The 23,198-nt window shown below is 38.5% G+C and overlaps 1 protein-coding gene across 4 annotated transcripts in view; it reads left to right on the forward strand.

Moving 5' to 3' along the window:
- Positions 1–23,198, forward strand: part of LOC129420559 (uncharacterized) — an 82,716-nt gene that overhangs the window by 57,143 nt on the left and 2,375 nt on the right. For all 4 annotated transcript variants that reach the window (XM_073866615.1, XM_073866616.1, XM_073866618.1 and 1 more), the window contains 13 exons: positions 1,849–2,033; positions 2,796–3,055; positions 6,534–6,753; positions 9,322–9,499; positions 10,286–10,412; positions 10,568–10,648; positions 12,592–12,771; positions 18,401–18,666; positions 19,508–19,653; positions 19,752–19,836; positions 21,002–21,119; positions 21,522–21,641; positions 22,585–22,803. In XM_073866615.1, the coding sequence (XP_073722716.1) occupies positions 1,849–2,033; positions 2,796–3,055; positions 6,534–6,753; positions 9,322–9,499; positions 10,286–10,412; positions 10,568–10,648; positions 12,592–12,771; positions 18,401–18,666; positions 19,508–19,653; positions 19,752–19,836; positions 21,002–21,119; positions 21,522–21,641; positions 22,585–22,803 (2,185 nt within the window). The remainder of the gene's footprint in view (positions 1–1,848; positions 2,034–2,795; positions 3,056–6,533; positions 6,754–9,321; positions 9,500–10,285; positions 10,413–10,567; positions 10,649–12,591; positions 12,772–18,400; positions 18,667–19,507; positions 19,654–19,751; positions 19,837–21,001; positions 21,120–21,521; positions 21,642–22,584; positions 22,804–23,198) is intronic.

A 23,198-nucleotide genomic window follows, 5' to 3' on the forward strand; every position in this document is an offset into this window, starting at 1 on the left:
ATCAGTTTCTGAATGCTTGGAAGTGTATATAAAGAGTACACTTTCTTCACCCAAACAAGTTGTACGAATATACCCGTTTAATTTGTTTAGTAGAGAAAATGCTAAATAAATAGCCTTTTAGTTTGATCCATTTATATTAATTGCACAGGTATATTTGAAGAGTTTGGTTCCAAAACGCAATAAATCCATTTTGACAAATTTTGGTAAAAACGTGTTTTCTATACCAAGAAAGTGACAAGATGAAAACAACTATTTTCTGTTACAAACTTTCACATAGCATCTTTAGGTTATAAAAACATAAAAAATTCAAATCCATAAGTTGATTTTCAAAGATTTATTATAAAAACGGATAATTTTTTCCACAAAATGCAATAAATCCATGACAAGTTTTTATTCAAAATGCTATAAATCTATTGAATCAATAGCCTATATAAATGTGCATTCATGTCTGCCATGTTATATTCATTTAGTTGACTAGTTGTACACACTAATTAAAAATATAAACATTAATGTCATTAATCAAAACACTTACTTTGTCATATTAAGAACCCTGTCATTGCGGTTACTTGACGTCGTCCCTTAACGTCTTTCACAGAGATCAGCTGTAAAATGTTTTTGGTCCTGCTCGATTTTCGTTGACTTTGAGTAAATTTATGTAAAGTTTTTCATAAGATCCTCTGGGGTCAATGTGTTAGCATGAGAAGCTTGATGTTGTCGGGAGAACAAGCACCCGTCTCCCGAGTGCCTCTCAGGGAAATTATTAGATGCTGATGGCTTACGTTTCTTTCCCATCACAGAAAACCATCACAGGTTTAGCGATGCAATTAAAGTATTATTTTGTTTTGTTTGTTGATCACGAAGTACAAAGTAGATGAGGAAAACTAGGACTCCGTGTACTCAGCGCGTCCGCCATTGTTTGTTTACATTGCGTGACTGCTGGGCTGTAATATCAGAAATGGATTTATTGCGTTCTGTAAAAAAGGAGGAGTGGCGTTTATCGCATTTTGGGAAAAAAGGGAGAAAAGATGACAGAATAACACGGCGGATATTGGATTTTGCGTAAAATTAAGAATTTACTTTTAACTACTGACCTGATATAATACTGATTTTGGCAGTAACTCATTTTTTTCAAAAATGGCGTTTGTCGCGTTTTGGAACCAAACTCTTCATTTGTAGCAAAAGACGACAATACGTTGTATGGGCTTATTTTCCATGAGCTGTACCCAAAGATCTAAGACTTTATCTGTGTACACAAAATTCCTATTTCTCTCGAATATTGTTCTCAAATATGTCTAAATCTGTGTTAGTGAGCACTTCTCCTTTGCCGGGATAATCTTCAGCATGATAATGGCAATTAATTAGACAGCATGATTATTACACAGGTGTGCTTTAGGCTGGCCAAAATAATAGGCCACTATAAAAAGTGTAGTTTTACTGTATTGGAGGGTCCTGGGAGTCCGAAAAGCAGTCAGTATCTGGTTTCATGCAGTGCAACACATCTCCTTCGCATAGAGTTGATCAGGTTGTTGGTTGATTTTTTGGTTATGCAAACCGATTGTTGCAGCATCTTGATGTGCCACACCTGTGAGGTGGATGGATGTGAGATTTTTGAACAATATTTGAGAGAAATATTTATTTAAGCTTATTTATTTACCTTTCATATGATGTATGAATCTTAATAAAAAATTACCCTTAAGACTGGTTTTGTGGTCCAGGGTCACAAGATCATGAATAGTGGCGTATATTGAAAAGGTACTAAACACAGAGCAAGTCAATTCAAACACTGTCTATTCCTTCTGTTTATTTCAATGATCTACTCTACGTTATCTCTCTCTTCATATTTCTCAGGCGTCCAGTTTGTGGGCAATGGAGAGTGAACTGTGGTCTAAGACTGCAGATGGGGTGTATATCATAGAAGATCAGCACTGTGCAGAGTTTCATGCCCTGGTTACTGCCGATCACCTCTCAGACCAAACCAAACTACAGCAAAGACAAGCGCTTATAAAACTGCTGGACGCAAACTGGGACACAGGGTAAACATTTTACTCCTAAGTCTATGGCTTCAGTCTGTTCAGCTCGGTGCTGTGGCTGGGAGCACATCTGCCAGCAAGCAATATTATAATCCTGTATCATGACCCACACAGCTGGTTGGGGAGAAATTCACTTTCAATGTGCTAATCCTTGCAAAGTTTTGTGTAGGAAATGGATTTGCATGATATCAGTCAAGGTCATCATCATTTAATCCCTTCTATTCCATAGGCTTTAAAGAGACAGTATTGGGATTTGTTTGGGTATTTCTCTAGGAGTGCATGCACCATATTTGACATTTGACTCTTTTGTTTAATGGAATAATGTTTGATAGCCAGGTCAGGTCCTGTTTGGACATTTAATAAAAACTTTGGCATATTCTTGTTATCTAAAGCTCTCGGAGAAATGCATAGTGTTATTTACACCAAAGCTGAGGTGTGAGGGTTTGTTTACAGGGTGACTTTAATCGACTTTAGGTTTAAATGCTTTTATAAAATTCAATGTATTTCTGAGGTTGCCCCCTCCTTACCCAATCCCACATTAGCTGCAGTGTGAGTCATTCTGCCTCTGTCTGTCCCCCGTCTGTAGACCTCGCCTGAATCGCCTCACAGCACCTTGTTTTATGCTCCATTTGCATTAATAAGCAAAAAGATGTCCACCAGCTGAACCAACAATTCATTTACAGCATATGTACTTCTTTTACTGTTATGCATCCAGACAATTGCACTCTTCATTTTTTTACGAGAGCCTGTCGTGTTTTGTTCCAGAGAGAAATACTCACAGTACATCAGGGTGGATGTCTTGGACAACCAGGGACGGTCCATCAGACAGACCAAATCATCTTTCTACCACTATCTCACCCAGCTACCATGGGTACCAACACAGAGGCCACCATGGGAAAACAGACGACCCATAACCTACCTACAGCCTAAATCCGTATACATCTTTTCCACCGAAGTGCATCGCCTGCTTGGATCACATGTTGATTATGTGCACATGGAACCAAGCGAATTCAGCAGAACTATAGGTACAGTCAATGGATGCTCAGCTAAAGGCATTTGTGTTTAGCAAATTGGGCTTTAGGATGCTTTTAGACCTGTGATTAACTCTTTCACCGCCAGCGTTTTTTTAAAAAAGTTGCCAGCCAGCGCCAGCGTTTTTCATGATTTTCACCAAAGTTTAATGTCTTCCAGAAAATGTTCTTCTTTAAATATATAAACATACAATATACCAAATGAAAGAACAGACCCTCTGCTTTCAAACAAAAAAAGCCGTTTCATCCTACCTTCAGTGGTTCTTTTGTAATCAGCTTTTGAATATGGGTAGGTTTCTGCAAAAACACCACATTTTGAGGAAAAAGCAGAGATAATTCCATTTTTGTGACGGACTTTTCATAGAGATCCCATTCAGAGCGATATTTAAAACAGACACGGACATGCAGCCGCTTGCCATAGGGCAATACTTCCGGGTTTAAAAAGTTGCGGAAGGGCGCCACCTGGTGGATAATAGCGGTATTGCGGAAAGACGGAAAATCTCGTCATTGGCGGGGAAGCCTTTTCTCTTAATTGACGAGATATCTCGTCAATGGCGGTGAAAGAGTTAAGTGTTTTTATTTCAATATACGCTTGGATTATTGCAAAGATACTAGATAAAACATGATTGAGCACTGCTATTACTATTAGTAGGGGACAGTGCAACTCTCAAAATGGCCGCTCTGGTGACGGAAGTCCCGCTTTCTGGTTAAAGGGCCAAATTTATGCCCATTTTTACAAGTCTGTAGTATAAGTCTGAGCTGTGATTAGAATGTGTCTGCGAAGTTTCAGCCCAAAATACATCCAGATTGTTTGTTATAGCATGTCCAATATGACCATGTTTGGGCGGGAGCAAAACAGTCCTGTTTACCTTTGTGTACAAAAAAGTACACCTTTGTGTAAAAAAGTGTGTATCTTTAACTCTTTCTCTGCCATTGACGAGAAAATGATTCCCAGCCAATGACGAGTATTTCCAGCTTTTAGCAATACCGCTATTATCCAACAGGTGGCGCTCTTCCGCAACTTATAAAACCCGAAAATCTCGCCCTAGAGCAAACAGCTGTATGTCCGTGTAAGTTTTGAGGATTGCTCTGCATCTGATCTCTATCAAAAGTCCTTCACAAAAATGCAATTATCTCAGGTTTTTGCTCAAAATTTTGTGTTTTTGAAGAAACGTACGCATATTTGAAACTTACGCATAACTTACGCATAGATTTCTCTAGGTGATAAAAATAGAACTCATGAAGGTAGGATGAAACTTTTTTTTGCTTGAAAGCAGAGGGTCTGTTCTTTCATTTGATATATTTTATGTTTATGTATTTAAAGAAGAACATTATCTTGAAAATCATGAAAAATGCAGGCAACTTTTAAAAAAAACACTGGCGGGGAAAGAGTTAAATGCAAATGAGCTACTGCTTTTCGTTGAAAATAGATCTGATTCCTGTGAATACAGTCTGGAACAATATTATCTTAAAGGGACAGAGAATGAAAAACCATATTTACCTTGTCTTTGTTGAAAAATGGTAGTCTACCCGCATTCACGAACATATAAAAAGTGCTAGACATGCTAAACATCTCAGTCTCATAGAAATTCCTCTTTTAGAAATGTCAGCCAGAAAACGGTCCAATCTGAAAAACGGATGCTTATGACATCACAGGCATCTCACTGCCCCTCCACATTAAAATAATTGGCTACATTTTTTGAGTGGCAGCAAAGTCAGCCAATCAGTAATGAGAATGCAAGTTAAGCCAGTAGGGGGAGCCAAATAGGTTCAAAACCACTTGTTTAAAATCCCCCACCCTAATAGAGCTATCTGAGAGAGGTTTTTAGGAAGCTTCTGAGGCATTACAGACCCAAACAAAAAGAATTTTGTCTACATGTCACATCACAGAACAAGGATAAATATCCCGTTCAATCATTCTATGTCACCTTTAAGCCGCATTAGTGCTACAACGTGCTAATAAGCACATTCAGAAAAGCTTTGGGTCAAGTTAACCAGTTAGCTGTGGGTGGGGCGTTATCAGTGTGACATCACATTAACAAGAGAATAAGAAAAGCATGTCTAATGAGGCATTAGTGCTACAACATGCTAACAGACACATTTAAAACAGTTTTTGGGTAAAGTTAAAGGCGGGGTGCATGATCTCTGAAAGCCAATGTTGATATTTCACATAATGTATTGACAGTACAAATCTTATTGTGAAGTGTCTTAAAATGACCATTTATATTGCTGTACAATACCTTTTGATGTTCATATCGTCCGCGGGAAGACGCGCTGATTACAGTCTACACACTTATGTTGTGATCAATATAATAGCATACGTTTTTTGAAGGGTTACGAATCAAAACAACTCACCCATCGCGTAAAACACAAGCAGGATCAGAATCTCGGTCTAGTTAAATGTTGTCATGAAGCTCTCTTCATCCAGATAATGCAACAACAAATTGATCCTCCCTCGTTTTGTTCCAAACTCTTCTTGGGTCGTTTGGTTGGCCCATCCGCTTACAGGAGCTGACACAACCAGCGGCAGACGGTACAGAGATATCCATAAGTTCATAAGCAAGCGCATAGTTCCGCATTTGTCCACAACACTGGCTGCGTCCGAAACCTCAAGGCAGTGAGGACTGTGAGGACTTGTGGCCTCGCTGCCTCATGAGGACATGACTTCGGACTCGGAGGCCTGAAGCCCGCTCAGAGAAAGGCTTTCCGACGCACTTCAAAGGCAGCGTGTTTGAAATAAAAACAGAGAGCGCCTTTGTGATAACTAATCACATATTTGAAAACTACAATACTAATTTCTCGCTAGAAATGAAATTAAAATGCTTAAAAAGTGAAAATATACGTTTATTTTCACTAAATTTGTGCTCCAGCCGCTTCCTTGGCCGCCATTTTATTTTTTCGAGCTCGACCAGTGTTCTCATGTGGGTTACGTCAGTAAAGGCGGTGACAAAGGGTCACATGGATATTAACGTCATTGACAGGAGACTGCACTGCCCCGTGTCAATGTTTTGAATGGAAAATTTCTCACGATTTACAAATAGTATAAAACATTACAGATATTGATAGTAATCAGCTGGACAAAATATATAACACTGGCCTAGTGGTTTTTGGAGATTTTACTGCAAATATCTTACAAATTGCACCTTTAAAGAACCAATCATCAGTATGGGATTATAGATAGAGATTCATTCTTGCATGATAACTACCCAGAGGCGATGCAAACATGGATGCACGCGACTGGTGCGACTTCCATATAATAGTTTTTCTTTGTAAATGGTTCATCCAGATGCTTTGCCTCTGTAATAACTGAATTTTTGTCATTTTTAACCTCTTGCTTTTAAACACTTGTTTAATGGATTAATAAAATCCCATCCTACATTGTTGAATGTCCTTTATCACCCAGGAATTTAAGCAGTTTTTCATGTTGACTTTGTTGATTTATTATTCTAATTGACATTAAATGATTGTGCAGGTATGAGACATACTGTGCAGGTGGAGGACATGATGGACTATCTGAAGGGTTGGTGCACTAAAGTTTCGGAGAATCATTCAGCGGAGTCCGAGGGAGCAGACTTCACCACAACAGTAGAGCACATACATGCAGTGTATCTTTATCTGTATGCCCAGTGTTCAAGCATACAGTTTAAAGGACTGTTTCAGCACTCACCTGCTGTCTTTATCGAGTATAAAAGGTTAGAAACAAATTACATACATAACTCAGACATTGTGTTATTTGGTGCACTTTGGTGTAATAATTTAGGTTGAACTATTAAGCAATACATTTCAGTTACCAAAATCTTGATATTTTGATGTGCAGCCCTGATTTTCTTTTACTTCATCTTATTCTAAAGCACAATATTACTTTTTATTAAACACAGATCCGCTGTACCGATTCCTTCCGAATAAGACATACCGCGGGCAGAGTTATTCACGAACAAGCAACATGCTCAAAACTGTATCCCCCTATGCCTTGATAACTTATGTTTCACTACATGTTTGTGTTGTTTACATTATATGCACTTACGCGCCAATTGCCAACAAAACACAGACATTTGATGCAGTTTTACGTACCGTTTGCGACTCATGACCCGGTCCTGCATTCCAAGAATGCTCCCTCTGTTGCTCCCTCCCACTTTTAACAACACTAGGGATGCACCAGGGATGCCTTTGATTAATTGTCGATAATAATTAAATCGATAAAACTTAACGATTGTCGAAAAAGCAAAGACATGCACGTGTATGTGGTGCCTGCGCAAAACTCATACAGCCGAAGAAAAAAATGAAATGAGCGCGCAGAAGTTAAACTAGCCATGACTACACCGATGCTCGATGCAAGCACACACCTGGCTTTTTAACATCATGCGAGACGAAGCTGGCTGCCAACACTACTAAATGCCATCCGCAGTGGATCTGATAGGGTCCGATACTGAAACCAAAGACTCTCTTCAGGGAAGCCTGCAAGCTTAGCATAGCATTGCTGCTGTACATAGGGAAGGAGACCAGAGGCCATTTTGAACTGATTAAAATGTAATCTTAAATTCTGGCAAGAAACTGTTAAATGTAAACTGTAACTGAGAGTCGTAACACTCTGAACACTCGCAACAGATATCACTAATCATTATATTGACTGGCTGAGGCGCTACACACTAGCCAAGTTTTAGGTTTTCTAATAGTAGAATACCGAAGGTTGACATCCATAATATAAGCATCTTTGCACATCTTGTGCGCCGCAGTTCCAAGCTGGAGGTGACAACGGGAAAAGTGCCAAACAAACAGTGTATAACGACTCGGAAAGCGAGATGAACAACTAAAAATAGCACTTGATGAAAATGAAACCTTTAAATTGACACTTTTATGCTACTGTTACCAGAGTGTCTATTAGTCATTATATTTCGTTACAATCTTATGATTTTATCAAAACACCAACTACATTGACTCATTTTACAATCCCACTAGCATGTTATATTTAGACAAAATCAAATCTTTTAATTTGCGTGAGGAAGCTGGCATTTTTATGCACACTTTTATGTCATTGTCTTTATGCCACTGCAGTAAGGCTTATTGCACTATTACAGTTAACGATTATTCGATTGACTGATCGTTAATTTAAACTATCATTGAATATGAGGAATTGCATAAATTGACATCCCTAAACGACACACCTGTAATCCCTACCACGCCAAAGTGGTGCTAAACTTAATGGAAAAGCTAACCGAGCCAAAGTGAAGTGACCCGTGGTGTACTATGCAATGGAAAAGTGCCAATATTTACATCAAAGCTGTGGTGTGAGGGTTTTGTTTACAGGGTGACTTTAGTCGACTTTAGGTTCAATGCTTTATTAAGATTTCATGTATTTTTAAGCTGCCCCCTCCTTACCCTATCCCACGGTAGCTGCAGTGTGAGTCATTCTGCCTCTGTCTGTCTCTGGTCTGTGGATAACTGGATGTCTGGATAACTTATTCACTAAATGTTTGTGTCATGTACATCAGTGGTTCTCAAACTTGTTTACGGTGGATACCTTCATGGCCCCCCAAAGAAAATGTATAATATAAAACATTCCAAAACATAACATTTAAATTAAATGTATCATTAAAACATTAATGATACAATGTAGTACTGTTGTTTAGTAGCATTATTTTAATATTCTAAAGGGTTAATTACACAGAATTTATGATAAATTCATGTATTTTATAAAATGTCAGTACATTAAAATGGTTTACATTATATGCACTTTATGCGCCAATTGCAACAAAAAAAAGACATGATCCGGTTGGGAGTGCCCATATAAGGACTTCCACTGTACTTCCTGCACTAAAATAGATTTTACTAGATTTTTAATGTGCTTAAGTATTAAAGGACAATATTATTAATTGAAATGTGGTGACGTAGAGGTTTGACAAAGAAAAACACTCTGATAAAGTACAGATACTTAAAAATTATTTAATTAACTACTTAATTTCTTTGATTTGCTGCCTGCCAAATGTAACAAAAGTAAAGTAACATCATACGGAATATGCAAGTTTATTATGAGCAGTTCCAAGATTTTATCTAATTTATCTAATGATTAATCCAGAAGAAAAACTATGTTTTAGTCCCATATCATTGGTTAATGGAAACGTCATCATTTCGCAATAGTTTCTGTCGACATTTAGAAAATATTGCTAAAGTTTTTTGCATATCTGTAATGGAAATGCAGTTACTTTTACCATTTGCATATATGTCTATATTTTTACAATGGTTTCTTCTAATGTTTACTACAGGGATGATGGTTGGTGCTCTGGACGCTTCTACCATCTTAAAGAGGTTTGCTGGAGTGATCCCACGGGCATGTTTCAAAGATACAAGGAGCTGATTCGAAAGCCTGACAGTGGGATACAGGAGCCCAAACTGCTGGCACCATTTTACTCCAACTTACAAGACATGAAGAACATGTTCAACGTAGGTATCAGGATTGGTTACTTTAGGCTCACTTAATAGCACGTTAAGTGACTAATACACAAATACATTTATTCTAAATTAGAGACGCATCAATATAAAAATGTTTCCACTGATACCGCTAGCCGATTAACTAAATTCTGAAGATTACATTTTCTGAAGTTATTAATTTATGTAAGGCCATTAATATTAAACATTAAACTAGTGATGTTTCTTTACATTTTCTATACACAGAGCTCAAAGTCATTGGGTTTGCCTGTTTTCTTTTTATTGACAAGATATATCTACCATGACTATAAGCTGTGTTTAAATTATCGTCTGTTATGCTGCGTTTACACCAGCCGCGTTTGAGGTGTCAAAATCGCGTCTACCGTGCCTAGTTTGCCGCTTGAACAGTTTGAGTGTACTCTCTTCATTCGTGCGTGAAAGCCGCTTGTGAAATTCTAGTCATCGAGACATTCACGCGGAAATTCGCGTCATGGGCTTCTGCGACTCCGCTTGCTTTCTGTAATCACGTCACTACTAAAGCAAGTTAACATGGCGTGTTTTTCTGCCAAAGTTCAAAATTTTCAACTCGCGTGTTTGCTGCGGAAACCCTCAATTCGCGCCATTCGGAATCACGTCTACCGCGCCGCATTTAACGCCTCATTCGCGCCGCAAGAACATTTAACACTGAAACCACTCGCGCTTGACGCCTCTACTGCGGCTGGTGTAAACGCAGCATTAGTGTGAAACAATCGCTTTTAGCGACCAATACCAATCAGTTGTCATTTATTGTTTTAATTGTAGACTCTCAATGTGGAGCTCAATCCCTCTATGAAGCAGTATGTTGCGCTTTTGGAAGCTGTTTGTGAGTCCTCACCTCTTGCTACAGGAGATGTTGTCCAAGATGTTTCTGTCATCTTTGCCAAACTAGGTAAGAATTATACTTATTTATACTAATGCACACTGTATTATTTTTTTCTTTAATATACCTGACCTGCTCTCTCTCTCTCTCTCTCACTCTTTCTCTCTCTCTCTTTCTCTCTCTCTCTCTCTCTCTCTCTCTCTCTCTCTCTCTCTCAACAAAAGCGGATAAATGTAAAATACACATTCATGGAGAACAAGATCAAGATCCTCAACTGAACCCCAGCTATTGCAGCTCTCTTAAAGGTGAGGTCAACTAAAAAACAGCCATTTGTTTATATCACCCATGACAGTGTTTCCCAATCCTGGTCCTCGAGGACCCCCTTAGTTATAGATGTCTCCTTATCTAACACACTTGATTTTACTCAACAGCTTGTTAGGGAGACATGTTATTCATTCTGGAAGGAGACTGATTAGTTGAATCACGTGTTTTAAATGAGGAGACATCTAAAACTTTCTGAAAGGGGGTTACTCGAGGACCAGGATTGGGAAACACTGACCTATGATATTAGAAAACACCTATTAACTATTTCCCCGCCATTGACAAGTTAACTCGTCAATTAAGAGAAAACGCCTTCCGGCCAATGACGAGTTTTTCCGGCAATCTGTATTTACACTATTATCCAGCAGGTGTAGGGGAAATACAGCTTACCCAACTTATAAAACCCAGAAGTATCCTCTTAGGGCAGTGATTCCCAACCGGGGGTACGTGAAGAGTTCCAGGGGTTACGCGAACATTTTTTTATTTTGCTTTGATCTCATTTACTTTTAATAAAAATGTCTATCGTTTGTCCAGTCATTGACCAAGATTGATTTTTGTAAGGAAAGCATTGTAAAAATGATTACTTTAAATGTAATTTTAATCTTATCATTAATATTTTTAGCGGGATGTGAGTGGAAAGTCTGTGTGTGATTTACTACAAAGGCGCAAATCAATTATCACAGGCACAATAATGACATAAGCACATTTCCATAATGACCATTGCAATCTACTAAGAGCAGCGCAAATTAGTACAGGGTCACAAATAAAAGACCTCGGCAGGACATCGCAATGAAAATGCGGACTGCGGAGTGTAAACGTAAAAGTAGGCTACACTAAGAAGAACTGGAGGATGAAAGATGAACGATTAAAAGAAGCTTTGAAACACCTGATTAGACGACTTCTTGCGACTTCTCCTCCTCTTTTCTCCAGCAAATAAAACATAGCATGGCTTGGCAAACAATATTTAAAAAAAAGTATATTCTTGTGGCAAACTAAATTTAAATACTCTCCTCCAATTAATTTTGCTTCTGAAAGGAAAACTTCTACAAAAAGGTTGCAAAAATAACACTTTTTCAGAGCTAAATATCTACTGCGTGTCTTTAGTAAGTTCAGTCATCATTTAACATCAAAATGATGGTTTGCGCAAACTAATAGTAAATATGGCCTTTAAAGGGGTCATATGATGAAATTTTTAAAGATGTAAAATAAGTCTTTGCCGATCCCAGAGTTTGTATGTGAAGTTTTATCTTAAAACACACCACATATAATGAATTATAGCATGTAAAAATTACCATTTTGTAGGCCTGAGCAAAAATGTACTGTTTTTGGGAGTTTTGGGAGTTGATGAAATGCAAACACTGATCGCAATGATGGTGAATTGTTGAAATAAACATGCTTCATCGGTCAGTGGTTTTTACTTTAATGTTTTAATTAATATTACTAATTATTTGTCTTTAAAACACGACTTTGGTTTAGTTTGATGAAGGGGTACTTAGGGGGCCTTACTGATAGGGTTGTGGGGAGTACTTAGGGCTAAAAAGGTTGGGAACCACTGCCTTAGGCAAACAGCTCAAACTCTGTGTATGTTTTAATCATCGCTCTGAATCTGATCTCTATAAAAAGTCCCTCACAAAAATGCAATTATATCAGCTTTTTGCTCAAAATTTGGTATTTTTGAAGAAACTTACCCAAATTTAAGATGTGGTAAAAAGAGAAATGAAGGTAGGATAAAACTTTTTTTTTTGAAAGCAGAGGGTGTGTTCTTTTATTTGATATATATTGTATGTTTATATATTTAAAGAAGAACATTTTCTGGAAGGCATTAAACTTTGTGAAAATCATAAATAAAATGCTGGGACTGGCTGGTAACGCTGGTGGGGAAAGAGTTAAGATAAAGACTATAAAAATAATGATTTTTCTCTTAAAGAAATGGTTTCTCATAAGAAAGTGTTTCCCACCAAGAATAATGCCTGGGTCACATTAGCTCGCAAGCCCATGATTCCAGACAGCGCAAACCTGGAGAAGATCTTCAAATCACACAGTGAAGTTTTTCTCCTTAACCTGCCGTCCGCTGTCAAGAGAGCAGCCAACAAACTCAGACATCAAGGTAATGCATGAATGACCCAATGAAAAACAAACTCATGTTTTTATTTGTTTGTCAGGGCTGTTAAGGACAACTGTGGCCCGAGTTTAAATTGTGTTTATTGATGTTAGCCGTGATACGTTTTTGTAGCTTTAAACAGGCTGGTGAAGTTGGGGCTATGCAGGACTGGCTTGGAGATAAGCATCGTCTTCAGGGTTTGGAAATTTGCTTCTCATAGGCTAGCCGCTAGACCATAACATATTTGGGTCTGGATAGTAAAAAGGGCAACCAATCAATGAAAAGGCAAACTGCCTCAAAATGGTACATGTTTGGGTGCATTAAATTGAAATGAAGAATAAATTGGTGGTTGAGTTGGATGGGATGTGAGATGTAGTGAGTGTACCTGTAGCTTCCCAGGTAAAACGCGTCGCATAATTATAAAAATGTATACTTAAAATGCACTGTAAGTATCTGCCAAATGTAATGTAAGCTCTAGTGAAGTCCAGCATGGAGATAAACCAGCTTACTCAAATGTCTTTATTAATTCATTCCCATGACGCTTGTGGTAGCTGAGACTTCATTACGCCTTCTAAAGGTATCTGAAACGATACCAGAGTACTTTTGAATGAGGTTGGTGAGATCATGTTTCAAGCTGTGGTAGGATGTTTCTCTAGATGGGCCTTTCACTGCCCAAGTGGATGTTTTAAAAGCTGATTAAACACAATGTGCTGCCAGGTCAGAACACATTCCCAGATTCATGCAGTGGCGGAGCCAGAGGGGTGTCCAGGGTGGCACTGGACACCCTTGACATGTCACTGGCCACCCCGTGTGCCACCCCAAATTTAATGCGCTACTTTCACTTAATCGCTATGTTTATTTTCGACGTGCGGCAGCGCAGCACATTGTTAAAAACAAACATTATGAATATTAACCCTCCCTGCCGTCGCGGCGCAAACTCTTTATTTTTCAATCACTGCGCAAAGAGACTTGGATTACTCTGCTGATTTTGGACATACAGATATGATTTATACATCATTTAAAACGTTCAAGTGTCATTTTTTGTGTGTCTATAAAACTGAATGTTGTGCTTTTCACAAAATTAAGAAAATATACATAATGCGCGTTCTGTTATCTCTCCATCAGTGACGTCTTTTCAAAAACGCGTCAGAAAAATTACTGTAACTTAACGAATACTTTTTATACCATCAGAAGATAAATGTCATGTCTACATAATGCTTGGAATCTTTAAAATGATGTAAGAGAAGTCGTACATTTTGCTAATACCACATGATTTATTTACACCGTATATGCTGGAAGTGTGGTAATTGTCTTGTGGGTTGAATCTAAGATTGCCAATTCTTTTTACAACAAAACCCAGCACCATGTTTTCATTCTTGACGTGATCTTTATAGGCTACTGTATGATTGTTAATTCGACTGGATTACCACATTGAACTTGAAAGCACGACGCGCATATCCGATAGTGCGCGTTCACAGCCAGAGCTTAAACGACTTCATATTCGCGTCTTTTTGGCTTAAACGGACAAATGCTCATATGTCAAAATAGCTGTCTAGGTCATTTTCATACTAAACATTTGGTAACTGTACGTCTTAAACGAATAAACATTTTATTGCATTCGGTCTTAACCTAACCTGTTGAAGTCTCTCTGTCATTAAAGTTAATTAAATATCAAAAGAAAAAAGAAAACTTTTGCATCTTCTATATCTTCGTAAATTAAGATTAATCGAAACATCCTTTGTGTTGAGCACTGCTGTTTGAAGTAAGTTTAAGGTTTATCATGGAGTTTAGATTTCCTGATCTTTTGCTTCATTAAAGGGATAGTTCACAAAATGAAAATTCTGTCATCATTTTTACATCTTTATGTTGTTCTAAACCTGTACGAATGTCTTTTTTCTGATGAACACAAAAGAAGATATTTTGATGGTATGCACACAGCTGTTAACCATTGACTTCCATAGTAGGAATAAAAACAACATGATGGAATTCAATGGATTGTGTGCTTACCATAATTTATCAAAATATCTTCTTTTGTGTTTATTAAAATAAAATACAGGTCTAGAACAACACAAGGGTGAGTAAATGACGACAGAATGTTCATTTTTGGGTGAATCCCTTTAACAGACAGTAAATCAGATGTAAGAAATACAGTAGAAAGATTTAAAATTCACCCTTATTATGTTTACATCTAATGCGATCAAAAGATTCATTTATGCTTTCTTGATACATGGTTACACGTCATTTTCTTTTATGGACTATGGACCCCCTAAAGTAGCTTTGGCCACCCCCTGGCCACCCCATTAAAAAAATTCTAGTTCCGCCACTGGATTCATGTAGGCTTTGGCTGAGAAGAAATGAGAGATTTTTGCTATCAATCTCACCTGACTCGAGAGTCACGCTTAAAGGGATACTCAACTTTTTTGAAAATATGCTCATTTTCCAGCTCCTCTTGAGTTAAACATTTGATTCTTACCATTTTGGAATCTATTCAGCCGATCTCCGGGTCTGGCGGTACCACTTTTAGCATAGCTTAGCATAGTCCACTGAATCTGATTAGACCATTAGCATCAAGCTCAAAAATGACCAAAGGGTTACAGGGTTTCCAGCAGAAAATTTGTTAGTTGAGGTGGGCGGGTCCGGGGCGTGGCAATCAAAACTTAATTTTGAAGAAACTATGACAGAAAATGAACACATACTAGATTATTAATGAATTAAATGTTTTTACCTCTAACGGAAATAGCTGCGCGGTGAAGTGAAACTATAGGGTTAATAAACACAAACTAAAGCAGATGTTGTAGAATGTCTGGCGAACGATTATAGATAGCGCAAAAATGGTAAAAACTGATTATTTCCCACTATTAATTTCATTATCTTAAAGGAGTGTAACTACTGTAGCATGTAAATAATGTACATAAATAAAGTGAGCAAGAGCGCTCCACAAGTATATCTTATCAACAGGCACGTGAAACCTAGCTAGCAGGTTGCTCAAACAACAAAATCACCAGCTAACTAACTTTAAATTTGCAAGAACAATAGACTAATACAATAACAGGCTTAAATAAACCCAAAACATAAGTCCACTTACAGTTCTCACGGACACACTTTTTATCAACTGGCTATCCTCCAGACATGACAGACCATGTCTTTATTTCATTTTGGCCGTGTGGCGCGCGTGTCCGCGCTATTCTCAGAGATGCACTTGACGGTATTTTGTGTAGCGAAATGTATTTATTATTTATTTTATTTTTTTTGGACGACCTAGTTAAGGCGGTAGGGTTTCCCAGCTTAGGCAGGCTGCCTAATTAGGATTAGATTTGGATTAGATACCCTGGATTAGATTTTTGTTCCTATTTAAAACCTGACTCTTCTGTAAATACATGTGTACTAAGACCGACGGAAAATTAAAAGTTGCGATTTTCTAGGCCGATACGGCTAGGAACTATATTCTCATTTCGGCGTAATAATCAAGGACTTTGCTGCCGTAACATGGCAATGATATTACGCAGTGCCCGAAAATAGTCTCCTGCTATTGAAAGTTACTAAGGGGACTATTATTAGCTGCTCCGTAATATCACTACGCCTCCTGCAGTCACGTTACGGCGGCAAAGTCTTTGATTATTACACCAGAATGAGAGTATAGTTCCTAGCCATATCAGCCTAGAAAATTGCAACTTTTAATTTTCGTCGGTCTTAGTACACGATGTAACTACAGAAGAGTCAAGTTTTAAATAGGAAAAATATCAAAACTCTTTGGTCATTTTTAAGCATGATGCTAAATGGTTTAATCAAATTGAGTGCATTATGCTAAGTTAATAGCCTGGCTAACATCAGACCAGTCTCATAGAGAATGAGACATGGTCTGGGAACCATACGCTCATTTTCTCGTATTTGAGGCGTGGTTTACAAATGCCCAGAGCCGTTTATTGGGCGATACGAATGTCTATCAAATGGGTCTGTACGCAGCTCATAGCCAATCGTTTCAATTATACCAGATGATGTATGTAGAGCGACATCAATTCAAATGTAAATGACTTTTATCCGGTTCGTGTGCACACAGCTGAAAGCTATGCAACTAAACTAGTAGCTGTATGTTGATATTGAAAAGCAACACAATTTAGTGAGACTGTGACAACCACCTTACAGGCATAATGACAATATGATATTAATAAGTACCACTTACCATTTATAAGTTAATTGTACTTCGTCGACGAATGGAATTGGTCCTATAAAACTCTGTGGTTATCATGTCTTGCCATATACAAACATCCTTCTTGGATATAAAAATAGTTTAAAACCAAAAGTTGCTCTTTTTTTAAGTAAACTTGCGTTCAAAACTACTTAGAATACCATCTAAGGCTGCATTGAAAAGTAACTTCACGTCTGTTGCCGTGTTGGATAAACAAAACTGCTTCGGTGCGTCGTATAGACGTCGTCATCATCTTGCTGCCCCCTCCCCATTCTGTGATTGGTTCCCTATTTCAGGGGGGGGGTACATTTATAGAATAAATTTGCGCGCAAGGCAGCATGGGGAAACCCAGGCTACTAAGTTAAAGGGATGGGTGATAATTTGCATGTGATTGTCATTGCGCATCTCGTCAGTGAAGCCTGTTCCATGATTCTAAGAAAAGTTGGCATCAGCTGCTTTCAGATGGAGCAGCATTTACTACACAAAGCCGTAGTTTACTGACAATCGGGGCAATTTCGCATGAATTATCGCGGATGTATCGCCTTCGATATGTATGCGATATGGCCCAGCTTGTCAGTGAACTACCGCTTTGTGTAGTAAATGCCGCTGAAAGCAGCTGATGGTGATTTACTACTACTTAAGGAACCGGCTCTACTAACAAGATGTGCATGATATCATAATTATCCCTACTATCCCTAGTTATGCTAAAAGTGGGAGCGCCAGACCCAGAGATCAGCTGAATGGATTCCAAAATGGTAAAAATTAAATGTTTTACTCTAGGGGAGCTGCAAAATGAGTATATTAAAAAAAAGTGGAGTGTGCCTTTAAATATCCCTTGGGATAAAAATCGTCCCCACACTTGAGATGTAGTCACAACTAGGGATGGGCGATATGCCCTAAAATCCATTTTGCGGTATACATTGCAGCCTCTTGCGATAGCGATATGTATTGCGGTATGATGCTTTTAATAGACTCGTTTCAGAACACGTTATAAAGACCCTTAGAAAAAGTGTTTAAGTCCATAATGCCAATTTTGCGCGTGAAGCAGCAGTTAACTTATGTGTGATCTACCGGCATTGCCTTTGCGATTGACTGGTCGCTGACGCTTTCAGCCATGTTTATTCAAAATGACGAATATGATTATTCGTTGCAGCCGGCAGCAGCTCGTGGCTCTACATTTCACGGGTTGATAGCGTCATCAACATGCATTATCGCGATAGTGCAATAGAATTAAAATCTCTATCGTATGCCAATTTTGTATCGTTTATATTGCATATCGTTTATATTGCCCATCCCTAGTCACAACCGTTGTTGTCTAGGGCAGTATTGATATTACATAGGTGCAGCACAAGGGTTTCTTTATTACGATATACAAGTTATACATGTCTGTTAATTCTTTAATGCATAATCATATTTATTTAGAATTAAATTTCATTTATTTGTTCCCAGGCAAACTGCATGAGAAGGAGGCTTTCAGTGAAGCAGACCGAGAGTTGTTTCTGGAGATCTGTGGGGTGAAAAGACTCTCGCAGTGTGTGACCACTGAAGCACAGACTGAGAGCTACAGACCTTGCCCATCTGTACAGACCCTGGTGCGGCAGATTATCCCTTACATCCAGAGGTTCTTTTACCACCGTTCGGATGACGAAGATATTTACAGTGAGCTGAAAGAGAGCGGGATTGCTAAACAGATTACCTCGCTAAGTTTTGGACAGGTACGCAGAATGGAAACCCTTAACTTAGGAGCCTCATTTATAAAATGCTGCGTAGAAACCATCCTAAATTTGATCTCACGATCATTTCTCAAAAATGCGTACGTGTGATTCATAGAATGAAAGTATGCACAGAAAATACGCGTACCACTTTCTTACAGATTTGAAATGCATTAAAGCAACACTATGTAGTTTCCATGTAAAAATGATTTACAGCTCCCCCATATGGTTGAAAAGCGCAACAGTGCCTGGTATCAGACACTCTTCTGCAGGCAGGGGGAGGGGCGGGGCTGTGTGCTCTACCCTCCACCGCCACTTTCAGAGTGTGCTTGTAGCAGCTAGGAGGCTGCTCAGGTTGCAGCAACAGTACAATTTGTCCAGTTAAAAGTTGTTCTATCACTGAAATAATTTTAGAGACATTATTTAAAGGTAAAAAAACTACATAGTGTTGCTTTAATCGCAAATAAGCTTGAAATTGTGTGCAGCTGAGCCTTTTAAACGATGCCTAATTAATGTCATCGACATATAAAAGAGCACCTGTCAATGTTCAAATACATTTCGAGCAGCAAGAATGGCTTATATTTCCAAAAACCTGCAGGAATCGGACACAAGCAAAAGTGCTTAGGTCTGCTCAGACCCTGACGTGTCACTAAGCACTTTTCCACCTCAAAGACCTGTGGATTTTTGTGTACGCACACTTTAAGATCAAATCTGTGCATACGCATGCTTTATATTTAATGAGGACCCAGCTCTGCTATTATTTCTGTGGCTGCGAAAAGCTTGCTGGCTATTGCATCATATTCTTTCAGAGGAGAAAACAAGGAAACTTTGTGTTTTTGGACAGGTCGGCAAGTTGTATATTCATTATCGACTCGAGGTCTCGGATGGGGACCCGATCTTTGAAAGTGAGGATATCATATGTCTCCTGAAAGACAAAAAAGAGCTTTACATCCACAAAGATCATCTCTCGGCCAAACTGGACATCTGCAGGTACATAGTCTGCCTTTTACTGTGTAATATAAATTAAAAGCTTGTAACAGAGATAAAGAGTTAATATTATTTATCACAGACAACTTGTGTTATTACAGAGAGCTGGTTAAATTGTTCACCACAGAAAAGACCTATGCAAAAGCGCTGGAAAGCTTTCTCCAGGGTCTCGTCTCCTGCATAAATGTGAGTATAAGTACAGTATGTAGATTCAGAGCTTTCAAAATTTATGGCAGCAAAACACTCAATTCTGTCTTATTGGTGAATTCAGGGATCCCACCGGTCCTTGAAATCCTTGAAAGTTTGTGAATCTGGGGAAAAAATTCAAGGCCCTGGAAAGTTTTTGAAAATATACATACATAGATACAGGTCACTGAAAGTGCTTGAATCTATTTTATGCAAGAAGTTTCCTGGAAAAAAATCCATATTATTCCCTGTGTAGTGTAGGATAATATCATATAATTTCTAGCCTTTTAAGCACGCGTGCTAAACTGTTCACTTTAAATGCTTATATATTCTGTATGTGAATGTTGATTCATACCAAAATGTTTTTTTGCATAGTTATGTTTGACACAAGAAAATGTCTCGGGTTACGTATGTAACTGTTGTTCCCTGAGAAGGGAACGAGACGCTGCATCTCCCTTGCTATACTTCCGGCGTCCCTGTAACGCCTTCTTTGGCAATATTTCAGATAGCGATATACTTCCTGGCTCCTGCGTCACCCTGTCTTTGTCATTAAGCCTCACCATTGGTTGAAATTGATATACACATTCAGACGCACTTACCTCTGGAGGGGTCCTCAAAGTGTCACCGCAGTGACGCAGCGCGAGTTCCCTCGAAAGGGAACTGTAACAATGTATCTTAAAACTTAACACCTTGACTCACTTGAAATGTGTCCCCACATTTAGTCCTTGAATTTGAGGGTATTGGACCTGGAAAGTCCTTGAAAGGTCCTTGAATTTAAAGATAACTAAGGTGTGGGAACCCTGCTTAGAAAAAGACGTGACTGGTGTGTTCTTGAGACAAACCAATGGCAATGCCATATTTTAAGATCTGTCAGTGCAAGTTATTTTCAGTTGAGACAGCTCAAATGTGTGTTTTAGTCTAGGACTAGCCTTAAGCATTGTCTGTGAAACCAGGGGTAAAAGCTTTAGAATAGCTGAATTATATTTCTAGTTCTGTTTTTTTTAAAAATTGAGAAGACCGTTTAGTAGCACCTTTATTTTTTAAGAGTGTGGCATTATACATGGCTTGTGTTGGTGTATTATAGGGTATTTCATTATGTAAAAACCAAAACAAGAAGTTACTTCCTCTTAATCAGTCTGTGTGACTTTTCTTGTGTATAAACCAGGACCATGCAGCTTTAAAAAGGTTCCTGGACAGGGAGAACGCTTCTGAACTCCCTATAGACGAGGAGCAATGGGAGGTCCCCGCACCCCTGCCAGTGGAAGTGAAAGCTGAAACCTTCGGTGAGCACCCAGCATATGTCTCTCAAATTAGCTGAAAGGGACAATAGGTGCCCCTGAGTCTGACACTTTTGCTTATCTCATGTATATTGCAGCTGTGAAATAAACCCCTGTGTTAATCCATTGAAATTTTATTTTCTACTTTAATCTGCGTTGCTTGCCCTCATTTCATCATTTTTCTCAAAACCGCACAGATCACATACATAGTGTACGTATGATAATTGGGGTATGTTTGCCGCTCTGCTCACTGACATGAAAGCACAGCTGTTGCCAGGGCAAGGAGAAGTTCCTCTCTCTCTCTGTCTCTCTCTCGCCCTCTCTCTGTCAGCCAGGGAGCAATTAATAACAACATCTTAAGTATTAGTTTTGTTTTGTTTATAGTATGATGGTGTTTCTTGTTTGCAGCGCGTCCATCAGGAGCTGTGCAGGTGGAGGAAATGCAGAACGATCAAAATAACGAGGACAGGCTTGTGTGTTGGCCACCCAAAGCCTCTTTAAATAAAACAGGTGGAGGAGGAGGTTCAGGTAAAGATGGCCGCTGGAGAATAATTAATATATTCAGAACTATGCTGTTGAAAGTTAATTAAAATATCCTTTATATGTTGTCTGGTGGAAACCTCGTTTTTTTATATAAATCTTTACCCTTGTAGTTTGTCTGTGGGTTTTGCAGATATTTAACCAATGAAAAGCTTTAAAAAGAATTTGTGGGTAAACCTCGTAAGATGTATCCTCATGCTTGGGTCATAACTCCCATGAACCGCATGTATCGTGAATAAAGTGGCATTCACATTTTGGAGCGTCTTGGCATGTTTTCAATGGATGGGTAAATAAAAAATGGTTGTTTGAATTGTGTGATGGCACATGCAAGTGTCTGACCATCGATTTCTTTAAAGTGGCCATATCATGAAGATCTGACTTTTTCCATGTTTAAGTGCTATAATTGGGCCCCCAGTGATTCTATCAACCTAAAAAATGTAAAAAAAAAAAAAAGATCAACCCAGTAACTTTTGGTAAACCATTCTCTGCAAGCATGTGAAAAAATAGGTCATTGAAATTTGACTCCCCTAGTGATGTCAGAAGGGGATAATACCACCCCTTAATCTGCACTATCCAACCACGGCACTGCTATTTAGTACAGAGATCAGCTCATTTGCATCTTAAGGACACACCCAAAAACGTATCAGTGCTCACACCTACAAAGTGTCAATTTTAACATGCTATAAAAAAATTCTAAATGATATTTTGAGCTAAAACTTCACATACATACTCTGGGGACACCAAAGATTTATCTGACATCTTAAAAAAGAAGAAATGTCCCCTTTAAAATAGCGGTGAATTTTCACGCTGTAAATTTAATATTAATATCAGTTGTTAGTGTACTTTGACATCTGACCATGTTCCAAATTGACCGTGGCAGTGTTGCAAATGTTTATGAGGTTTATAAAGAATGTGTGTTGTGTGGATTTAGGCAGCCAGGCTGTGGAGCAGGTGATGAAGATGTGGCCGCCTCCAGCTCCTCTTTCTTCAGCTCATGTGATGGTGACCGGTCAATCAGGATCTGGATTTGAGAGAAGCTCATCCAACATGAAGGTCCAGGAACGAACTGGAGAACCTCCAGCCCATGTAGATCCAAGATATCACCATGTACAGAGTCCCAAGCCAAGTGAAGGCAACCCACACATCACAGGTCAGCACAGTTTCATGATTTAAAACAATTTTGATATTGTGCCCATAATTTGCCTTCTTATTTTTGAACATTCAATTTGTATTATCCAAAAAGCTTATTTAAGAAATATTCCACTTTTATTATTTTTTTTTATATAATTTACTCACCCCCATGTCATCCAAGATTTTTATGTCTTTCTTTGTTCAGTCGAGAAGAAATCGATTTTTGTGAGGAAAACATTCCAGGATTTTTCTATATATAGTGACTTGATTGACCCTAACAGTTTACAGTTTTAATGCAGTTTAAAATTGCAGTTTCAATGCAGCTTCTAAAAGGCTCTAAACAATCCTAACCGAGGCCTAATGCTGCGTTCAGACCAAGCCGCGGTAGAGGCGTCAAACGCGAGTGATTTCAAT

This window comes from Misgurnus anguillicaudatus, chromosome 4 (genome assembly GCF_027580225.2).
Source record: "Misgurnus anguillicaudatus chromosome 4, ASM2758022v2, whole genome shotgun sequence".
In the NCBI taxonomy this organism is placed as follows: domain Eukaryota; kingdom Metazoa; phylum Chordata; class Actinopteri; order Cypriniformes; family Cobitidae; genus Misgurnus; species Misgurnus anguillicaudatus.